This window comes from Aptenodytes forsteri, unplaced genomic scaffold, assembly GCF_000699145.1.
Source record: "Aptenodytes forsteri isolate BGI_AS27 unplaced genomic scaffold, ASM69914v1 Scaffold67, whole genome shotgun sequence".
NCBI lineage: Eukaryota > Metazoa > Chordata > Aves > Sphenisciformes > Spheniscidae > Aptenodytes > Aptenodytes forsteri.
In genome coordinates, this window is record NW_008795373.1 from 226,174 (window position 1) to 237,229 (window position 11,056).

General features: G+C 44.6%; 1 protein-coding gene across 1 annotated transcript; it reads left to right on the forward strand.

Moving 5' to 3' along the window:
- The first annotated feature begins 4,215 nt into the window (after nt 1-4,215).
- Nucleotides 4,216-4,558, forward strand: BANF1 (barrier to autointegration factor 1). The gene has a single exon (XM_009280504.2). It carries the CDS (start codon nt 4,277-4,279, stop codon nt 4,547-4,549), a length of 273 nt encoding a protein of 90 aa, XP_009278779.1. The 5' UTR covers nt 4,216-4,276; the 3' UTR covers nt 4,550-4,558.
- The last annotated feature ends 6,498 nt before the right edge of the window (nt 4,559-11,056 follow it).

The window sequence follows — 11,056 nt, forward strand, 5'->3', positions numbered from 1 at the left end:
CTTAAATGGAATAGCTCTGGATTTTGCAAGGGGAATGCTTGCTGGAGGAAAAGAACAGCCCTCTGGTTTCACTTAGCAAACTATGAGCTTTGCGCAATATCGTGACCTCTGTTGAAAAGATGGTTGATTAATTATACTATATATTCTGGAACAGTTTTTATGGATTTGAAGCTTACTCATATATGTACGTATAGTACTAACCAGTGCTTGGAGAGCACCAGGTGATAATGCATCACTAACTGAAGAAATATAGCTCCTAGGAAAAAAATGGTGTCCCTGAGCATTACAAATTTTACTGCCACCTGAAAGCAGACTGCCTGTCCTACTCGCTAAATTCCTAGGTAAGAGCCATAGCTTTTCTGCTCGGTCAGGATCCTGTTCCCATAGGATTTGAAGGAGCAGGAAAAATTCAACAGCACTTGGTGGCTCCACTCCTTCTTCACCTGGGTAAATGGTTCCTTTGCTTCTCCCTTTGTCCCTCCAATAGCCAGCCTGAGAGAAGGATTCACCCTAAAGCTGTACCCCTCCCATTCCCCATGAGAGCACAGGGGAAGGGTACAGAATGGATGGGAGAAGAGCAGACCCTCTCAAGCTGCTTCTCTTCTTGATGAACACGCATTGGGGTACAGAAATGGTTCAGGACTGGAGTAAAATTAATTGCTAGGCAATGATCAGGCAGACTTCAGGGTGACGAAGGCCTTTTTCTACTGCAGCCACTGACTGGTTAGTTTGGGGAAGGTTGAGATGGCCTTCAAGTCAGTGCCTAGAGCTTCTTATTGCCTAGTTCCAGGCCATCAAAGATATCTAGGCCACAGGAAACAGCAGAATCAGGTACTTTGGAGTTTGGACTGGTTGAACATGGCCCCTAGCTGAAGTGGGATGTGTCCTTTGCTCTGTGTGATACTCATTCCTGATGCTGATAGTGACACCATAAGAAACCGAGTTAGTGGAATATCTTGATATTAATCTCTCTCTCTTTTTTAAAAAATTGCTTTTATGTGAGCATGCACTCTTCAGAATTATGCCCTTCTTTGCATTTACATGGCTATCAGATACAGGTAGACCCTGTAATGCCAAGGATCTAGCACTGATGATGGTGTGAAGAGTTGGGTAGAAAAATATAAAGCAGCTGGTATCTTTTAGTAGGGGAAATACTAATGCTTAGAAATCTTGGGTAACACCCAAGATCTCTATAAAGTCAAGGAGTATAAGCAAAATACAGAAACTTTCTGCTGAAATGAAAGAGAAAAAGGCATTTTGGATGACAGATAATTCTGTAGGACTAACATTCATCAAAAACATTCCCCTTATTGATTTGCACCGGGAGTCATGATGTGAAACTTTCATTTTTCAAGACAGTTAAGGCAGTGTGAATCCAGGTAAATCAATGGAGTTGAAATTCTGTTTTTTTCTTGAATCAAAGACAAAATTTCTTTGAGATCAGATGGGGCTATGATTTCTGCCTGGGACTACAGTTTATGCTGTCAAGAACCAACAGCCAAGCAAACTGTAAGAAAACATAGAGAGTTAGGCTGTTATCTAGGCTTTTCCTACATAACAAGGTATCTGATCTCCTCACTTTATGCTGTTATACAGCTTTTTGTACTGAAAAATACACTTTTTGTATTGAAAAGCAACAAAATATAGCCAGATGGGGCTGTTAGTTTAGAAGAAACACAGCAAGGATTCTGTAAATATGCATTGGATTTGCCTGAATTACAGCCACTTATATTTCCTCTGTAAGAATATTTGGCAGAATGAGTTAACTGTGGAATTGTTTACTGACTTTTAAGCAATGATTACAAATCATGCACATAAAGTGATTTTTTGAGCTCATAATCATGAATGTGGCACAGGAAATATGAACCTGAGAATTACTATTATCCAGTCAGAGATCACAAATATGCCGTTTCATGTGTGTCCTCAATCTGAGATTGTGTTTATCGAATACGAAAAAACACCTCTAAAAGAGCTACAGGAAAGAGCTATTTGTGGAGAAAATATATGAAATATGAAATAATAATAATTAAAAATATTTTTTAAAAGCCACAAGCAGTTTTCCTTCTGCCCCAAAATTCCCAGAAGTACTTTGCCAAATCCGCATCTTGCTCACTATTACACTTGTATGGAAATCCTGTATTCCAGTGCAAAGTCACAGTGCTTCTTAGCTTCTGAAACCAAATAATCTCAGATCTCTGCATGAACTGTTGATTTCTGTGATTTAGCATTTGCCTTAGATTGAACACTGATGCTATCAGTAAACTGTTGCAGCAGGGTTTATCTCTTTTTGCAGTGACTATGCATTTATCAAGCAGCTGTCAGTACACACAAAGGGAATTCACAGACCTACAGATAAACACAGGATCACAGAAAATAAAAGAACATATCCATGCCAGTGCACACTCTTCTCTGCACTGCAGCATGGCTCTGCAGGTAACTACATCCCTGTTTGATAAAGCACCTACATGTTTATATATTATGGATTTCAGTGGAATTTAACAGAGCAGTTAAGTCCAGTTGCTGAATAAGGAGAATTTAAATGATTGAATCTATACTATTAATTGCTTGGTAGGTCATCTTTCAGTGCTAATGGACAAATATGAGACAGTCTTTTTGTTTTAATGTTTTCTCTTTCAGAAGTGATTGTAAGATACACATGGAAATGCACATCTCCAACAAATTTAAGTTTCTTTCTTAAAATAATTGAACTCCTAAAAATAGAAAAGGAAATTCTCAATATATTTCTAGACCAAAGATACAGACTAAAACTACAGACTTAGAGTGGGTGGTTCCATCTTCCTAAAGTATTTAAAGGTATGAAAAAGAATTCTGACTTGGAAACATTTACATTAACCAGTTACCAGTTTCCAAAAACTGCACACTTATGGTGACTTGCACAGACTCCTAGAGCCCTGACTCCACCTTGGAACAGAGACAGAGAGGAGCAGATAGTTTGATCAACATCACATAGACCATCCATAGCTCAGCCTAGATTTGAAGCCATATTTCCTTCTGGGACAGTAAATGGCCAATCCATCTCACCAGCCCAGAGTCCTTGTACTGCACTGTTGTCCCTTGCGCCATCACCCCCAGCAGCAGGTAGGAGCTGCTGAGATGTTTTATGGGTCTGGGGGCTACCCCTAGTCGATACCTGCCTTTTCCATGCAGTGACCATAACCAGAATGGCTTGGCAGCAGAAGCCCCCTCTCCTGATCGATAGAGAACAGAATGGGCAAACCTGCCATTTTCAGACACGTTATCTGTGAGGGACTTGCCTGTTTGGGAGGTAATTTCTCAGCAGCAACGCTTGGTAGGCTGTTGAGCATAGTGTGGTCCTGTGGGTAAGGCAGAAGGCTGGGTAGCAAGAGTCTTGCTCTTGCTGGGTGCAGGAGGAGGGACAAGGGGAAAGTGAGCAAGGTGAGAGTGGGGATGACACATTTGCCCACTGCTAAACCCTGCCTGCCTGCAAGTGGCTGGTGCAGACCCCCTTTCCACTCTGCAAAAAGGTATAATTGAGCCGGTGCTTTCAAAAGTAGTATAAGCTGTGCTATCTGAGTTTTAAGTACAGAAAATACTTTTATTCATTCATTACACTCATTCAGTCTGTTAACAGCAGTGTTTGCCCTACATAAATGGCTGCAGTATAGATGGAGAGGAGCTTCTGGGAGGGTCTATGCAGAAGGCAAGTAATTACTTAGAGACATGCGATCCCTGTGCTCTGGCATATTGTAACTCACTGTCATGCCACGATGGTATTTGAGACAATTACAACACAGGACTGTACATTTTTGCACATATATATTTGCTTGACAAAACAAGCCTTTATTCACACGATGGGTAATTGCTTGTCCAAGCGTCTCATATAACTGCACGCACACTGGGTGCAGGCAGAACAGGCGCAGAGGCCCTTGCATAAAAATGAGGGATCCCAGAAACATGCTGAATGAATTTCTACTGTACATGCTGTCCTATAATTGTACTCCCAGCAGCATGCATGTAGAGTTCCTGAAAAAACTCTTGGGAGGGAGGGGAGGAAGAATAAAACAGTATCAAAGAAGAGCCGTGTGGTGTTGATCTGCTTGGAAAGCCATCTTGCTAATTGTTTGCAGGATGCATTCCAGGTTACTGCAAGCCAAGAGGCTGCAGGGTTTGTTGGGCTGAACTGAAAATTACAGTGTTTTCTCCTGTCCTTGTATTACTTAGGCGCGGCGGCAGCGGCCCGAGGCGGGAGCGGCGGTTGGGGCGGCGGGAGGGGCCGGCGCCAGGGGCCGGCGCCATGTCCTCGACGTCACAGAAGCACCGGGACTTCGTGGCGCAGCCGATGGGGGAGAAGCCGGTGGGGACGCTGGCCGGCATCGGGGACGTCCTGGGCAAGAAGCTGGAGGAGAAGGGCTTTGACAAGGCGTACGTGGTGCTGGGGCAGTTCCTGGTGCTGCGCAAGGACGAGGAGCTTTTGCGGGAGTGGCTGAAGGAGACGTGCGGGACCAGCGCCAAGCAGTCGCGGGACTGCTCCGGCTGCCTGCGGGAGTGGTGCGACGCCTTCCTCTGAGCCCCGCCCCCCCCCCGGCCCCCCCCCCCGCCCGCGTTAACCGGCGCCTTCGGAACGGGCTTTTCTAAACAATAAAGGTTTCGCTGCGCCGGGAAAAAAAATCTATGTTGTTTTTTTTTTTTATTTAAAAGTTTTTTGTGGTGAATGGAGTTCAGTCCAGTTGGCGGCCGGTCACGAGCGGTGTTCCCCAGGGCTCAGTTTTGGGGCCCGTCTTGTTTAATATCTTTATCGATGATCTGGATGAGGGGATGGAGTGCACCCTCAGTAAGTTTGCAGACGACACCAAGTTGGGCGGGAGTGTTGATCTGCTCGAGGGTAGGAAGGCTCTGCAGAGGGACCTGGACAGGCTGGATCGATGGGCCCAGACCAATTGTATGAGGTTCAACAAGGCCAAGTGCCGGGTCCTGCACTTTGGCCACAACAACCCCCTGCAGCGCTACAGGCTTGGGGAAGAGTGGCTGGAAAGCTGCCTGTCGGAAAAGGACCTGGGGGTGCTGGTTGACAGCCGGCTGAACATGAGCCAGCAGTGTGCCCCGGCGGCCAAGAAGGCCAATGGCATCCTGGCCTGTATCAGAAATAGTGTGGCCAGCAGGAGTAGGGAAATGATCGTGCCCCTGTACTCGGCCCTGGTGAGGCCGCACCTCGAATACTGTGTTCAGGTTTGGGCCCCTCACTACAAGAAGGACGTTGAGGTGCTGGAGCATGTCCAGAGAAGGGCAACGAGGCTGGTGAGGGGTCTGGAGAACAAGTCTTCTGAGGAGCGGCTGAGGGAACTGGGGTTGTTTAGCCTGGAGAAAAGGAGGCTGAGGGGAGACCTCATCGCTCTCTACAACTACCTGAAAGGAGGTTGTAGCGAGGTGGGTGTTGGTCTCTTCTCCCAAGTAACTAGTGATAGGATGAGAGGAAATGGCCTCAAGTTGTGCCAGGGGAGGTTTAGATTGGATGTAAGGAAAAATTTCTTTCCTGAAAGAGTGGTGAAACATTGGACCAGGCTGCCCAGGGAAGTGGTTGAGTCCCCATCCCTGGAGGTATTTAAAAGACGCGTAGATGAGGCGCTTAGGGACATGGCTTAGTGGGTGGTGGTGTTGGGTCGATGGTTGGACTCGATGATCTTAGAGGTCTTTTCCAACCTCAATGATTCTATGATTCTATGATTATACTTGACTGATGGGAGTCTCACATCGCCTCGGGCACTTGCAGGAATTAGGATCTGGTGTATACCACTGCAGGGCGTGCTGCTGGTTGGGCTTTGATCAGAGTACAGCCTTTGTTGTTGAAAGGAGATATTTCATCTCAGCAGATTCAAAACGGAGATGGTCTGTTCAAGGCTATTGCCACAGGACTTGCCTCCCCTCCCATTCCCCCCAAAAAAAGATGAAGAAAAGCAAATGACCAGCCAAATTATGTTTTGTTTCCACTGAGTAGACTGTTACGAGTCACTCGTTTATTCATTATTACCAAATCTGAAAGGCATCACGTTGGGCTGATTTCAGAGCAGTTCCCTATTAGCAGTATTTTTTAATGTATCAAAGTTGACTTTCAATTGCTGCCCATGACCTTAGAAAAATACTTAGCATTGTGCATCTGGAGTTCATGCCGCTAAGCCTTGTAATTGAAGCCAGCCCAGTAAATATTCAAGAATGAATAGTGAGAACCTGCCTATCCTTCTGTATAAATCATCCTGTATATATGCTCTGTGCTGAATGCTTTATTCTGTCACCAGTGCTGTCGGGCTTGGTCCACAGCCTGCTCCTCACTAGCACATGCTGGACTGATGGATGGTGCAGCATTTCAGATTCTTTCATGGCAGATGAACCAGGGTAAAGGATTAGATGACAGTGAAGGAAGAAAGGCACCAGCTAGCCTTGTTCTGCAGTGCTGGATGGAGATTAGGTGCAATGGCAGGTAGCAGACAGGAGGCCAGCTATGACTGACTCACTTCATTCAGTCAGTGCTGTCTGTAACTGGGGGTCATGCAACCCTGCAGGTTGTGAGGTATAATTCTGGTGTAGCAAGCCTAAAACCAAAGTGATGATATAGATCTGGGAGATCCCAGACGTTTCACCAGATGAGAGGAATGGCACTTCTGGGTATCGATGCTCATCGTGGGATCTGAACACTCTTATCTTCACCCTGAAAGCTCTTTCTCACCACACATCTTCTCAGTTCACTTAGGCAGTAGGAACTATTTATGAAATTGCTTCTTGCTGCCCCTTGAGTGGTTTCTGCCCTTTCTGCCTCCTGTTGAAGTTCATTGTCCTCAAATTAAGCTGTGCTCCAACATCAGTGTGGGAGTGGAGGGAATTTATGCCTTCCTGGATGACCCTGGCATGCCAGGTACGGGTGTGATTCGTCAGTCCCATTGATACTGTTTCTGGTGTTCCTGGGAACTTTCCCGACCACCTCTTCAGGTTGACAGGGCAGACACTACAGTTGGGATATAATGGATTAATTATATTGAATAAATGATTTAGACATTGAACTGACACATAGTGACAGACCCAAGAAATAACTCTTTATTTCATCAGGTAGCCAGACACTTTGATGGATGGAGACTACAAGGTAATTCACTGAGGTTAATGGACTGTTGTGCTAGAGGCTGACGAAATGAAGACTTCACCAGTTAAACTGAGTCCCAGGGATACTTATATTTGGTGCCAAGTGGGAGCCGGAGTTAGCTTTCTGCAGAGTAATCGAAAGATATCTCTTAGCTGAGTTGAGAGTTGTTGTGCCTTACAGCAGACCAGTCTTCCCACTGCGCTTGGTAGCTCCCGGAGGGTGCAGGTGTGAGCAGTCTGTAGCTTAACAGGTCACTGCCACCTATATACCCCTTTCGTCCTGTTCCCTGGGTGCTGCTGAACACCTTACTGAAATTCTGGGTAAGATGGGGATCCCTAGCAGATAACACAGTCATACAACTACAGATGGGAAAAAGATGAGAGCACGAGACAGCCTTGTCCTGTTATTTGGGATACAATAGGCAAAGGATGTTCCAGATCCATGAGGAAAGCAAGTGTTAGCCCTAACCAGAGGTTTCTTCCTAACAATATGTCCTGGTTTCAGCAGGGATAGAGTAGTACCTTCCTGGTAGCTGGTACAGTGCTGTGTTTTGGATTTAGGATGAGAATAATGTTGATAACACACCAATGTTTTAGCTGTTGCTAAGCAGTGCTTACACTAGCCAAGGACTTTTCAGCTTCCCATGCTCTACTGACTGAGAAGGCTGGAGGTGCACAAGAAGCTGGGAGGGGGCACAGCCAGGACAGCTGACCCCAACTGGCCAAAGGGACATTCCATACCATGGGACGTCATGTTCAGTATATAAACTGGAGGAAAGCTGGCCGGGGGGGTGGGGCTGCTGCTCAGGGACTGGCTGGGCATGGGTCGGCGGGTGGTGAGCAATTGCATTGTGCATTACTTGCTTTGTGTATTCTTCTATTATTATTATTATTAACTGTCTTTATCTTAACCCACGTATTTTACTTTTTTTTTTTTCTGATTCTCTCCCCCATCTCACTGGGGGGGAGAATGAGCTAACGTCTGGGTGGTGTTTAGCTGCCTGCCGGGTTAAACCACAACACAATGTTAACAAGTGTTCAGATGTAGTGGCTGGCACCATAGAATTTTTTTTTTATATTTCTGTCAGGGCACTTAGAGTAACTAGGCACTGGGTGTGAATGTTTGGCTACCTGTCGCACGCAAACCATTCCTTGGAGACACTAAGGGGACCTCAGATGGCAACCAGCCTCAGTCAGCTCCACCAAAATGGGTTTCTATTTTGCAAAAGAGGTAGCAAGCATGGCCTGACCCTCACACCTCATCATTAAAATTCCTCAGGAACTCCAGCCCAACTGGGGGCAGATTCCAAGTCCTGAGGGTAAGGTCATGTCTGCAATGAGCCCATGAGAATAATTGCCGTTATATGGTCCTGTTTATTCTCTGAAGACACACTAATGTTGTTGCAGAATGAGGCCATGGGCAATAGAGAAGGCCATCTATTTGTGATTTTATGGTTTTGTTAACTTGAAGTTGTTAATCTGTTGTTTCCAATTGTCTTGGTCCAGCACAATGGTAATATGTTGTGGATTGCTGAGCTCTAGTTTATCAGTACTAATAAATAAGAAGTATATATTTTTAAATAAATGTAAAGAAGAGCTGAAGAGACTGAGTACTTGCATCCAGCTTGTCCTGAGACTGTGTGTTGGTATAGTTTGCAGTTGGCTTTCGCAGTATTGTTGTCCTTCCATATTTTGGTTCCAGGATGCTTGTACATTGTTGTCATCAATAGCACAAGGGTTTGAAAAGTACCTGGCCAGGATTTTTCAGAGGTCAGCTGAGTTTTGGTGTGCTTGAATCTGGGTTGGAGTCAGAACAGGTTTAGGGCTTAGGCCTGGCTTTAGCATAAGCATTTTCTTTGTTTTTCTACTTCTCTCCCAGGTTAACTTACTTTTCTTCTTTATTGTTTGCTATGTTGTACAAGAACTGTTATTCCGTCTAAATAAACCTGTGTACTCCTGTTTAACCTGAGTAATGAGAGATTAACAATAGGGCGTATCCAGGAAATGTGCTGTTTTTTTTAGTATTCATGCTTTTTCTATTGAAGTTTGGAGTTCCCGCATCACCCGTGCATGGACCTTAAGAGTGCTCTGCCCTCTGACTTGGATTTTCCTTATGCATTACCTTCTCTGTCCTGCAGGGAAGGAACGAAATTTTAAAGATTACTCATTTACAGTTTCTGTAGGTACAACATCCTTGCTGCTTTCCTGTGTGCTTCCTTTCTACTAGTAGACAACACTCCTTAAAGGGAGTGGTTGAGTTTTCTGCCTATATGTGGCCATAGGACTATTATCAGTGACAATTCTTTATTTTTTTTACACAAAAATTTACAAAGGTTTGTTTTCAGAATGCCTTTTTAATACACTACTGAAGCACAGGGGAAGCAATCTGGGGCAAGAGTGAGTTAGTAAGAACTTATTATTAGGAGATGAAACCTAAATAGGAAATATAATTAAGGCAGCATTATGTAGCCTAGATTTTTATCCAGTCATTTCTGCAGTTTGTTTATGTTCTTCAGAGTAAAAAAAAAAAATTACTTCTTTCAGCACCTTCCTGTTGCCAGTAGCCACACTGGACATTTAAAACAAATATGCCAAGTTTGATCCCTTTTATGCCAACAGAAAGCAGAATTAGCTCCAGGTAGTCTGTGCAGTGAGTCTGGTTAAAGGGAGAGCAGGAGGATGGGCATCTCCCTCCCCAGGTCCTAACTTCTTTCTCTGCTTGTTAGGTGGCTGAGTGAGGAAGTGACCTAAAACAGCTGATGACTTAAAAATTAATATTTTTTCATGATATATAAACATCTGCCCCCTCCTCCCTTTGTGCTGGCATTATCAAAGAATGCTAATGAGGAATTTAGAAAAGCTATTAACATAGATCACAACACTCATCCTGATGTGCTCTACGCAGTTCTCGGCTGCTGCATGGTTACTCAGTGTCCAGCTTTTTATATTGAAAGAGAAATTTATAGCTTTCTTGCTTTATTCATTCCCCTTTCACATAATGCTCCTTGAGCTGGCTCTGAAGATAAATCCTTCTTAAGCCTTTAAACATAAATCAGAGTTCAGGGAAGATGTGCATTCAGAAGATGTCAGCTGTCTATAGCTAGGGTTTGCAGCCTTAACAGCAGTGAACTGCTTGCTGCAAATTCAGAGAAAGCCTCTTTGCTTTCCACTGAAAATTCTTTCCCTGGGTCATTACAGATCCATGGAAACAGTGTGTATGATGCACTAAGAGTTAAAGTTTTTAATCTAATTTTATGTGAGTCTCTGCTTTGTTGCCATCCTTTGTCTGACAATTACTGTGTAATGCACAGGCAGTAATTGCAATGCCATTTGTTTCACTGAATTCATTAGCGTGTGTGTGATTCTGATTTGATAAAATACATGTCTTGTGCAAAACGTTTAGCAATAGACAGGGCCTGAGCCTTGAGTCTTATGTCTGGTCTGCACTTCAAATCCCTGAAGATTTGTTGCCATTTAGTTCAGGGCTTGGATTCACACTTATCTTTACCCAAGAGAAAAAAGGGGGTTTAGTTTGATCAGTCTCACAGCTTGAGTTCATGCTTGGCTGTGGTACCCACGGGTGTAGATGTGCCCAGATAGCTAGAAGGGAGCAGAGCATCAAGGGGATCAAGTCTGAGGGCAGAGTGGGAATGGGGCAATGGGCGTTTCAGACATCTGTGCAGCTGAGTGCAGCAATGGCTGTGGGACTCAATAAATGAGGTGTGACCTGACCACAGACCGCACAAGCATTTCAAAATGGCTTATTAAAAAAGTGAGCGGTTCATGGCTCTTGCAAGCAAAACCACCCACACAAGATGGGAGTCAGAGCACTGTGCATAGGGCTTGGGTGCCTGTTCCTAATCATCACTACTGCCTGTTCCTGCACAGCCACAGGTCGTTATCTTGTGTGGGACTGTTCCCCTCCATAGATTATTGGGCCAAAATTTTC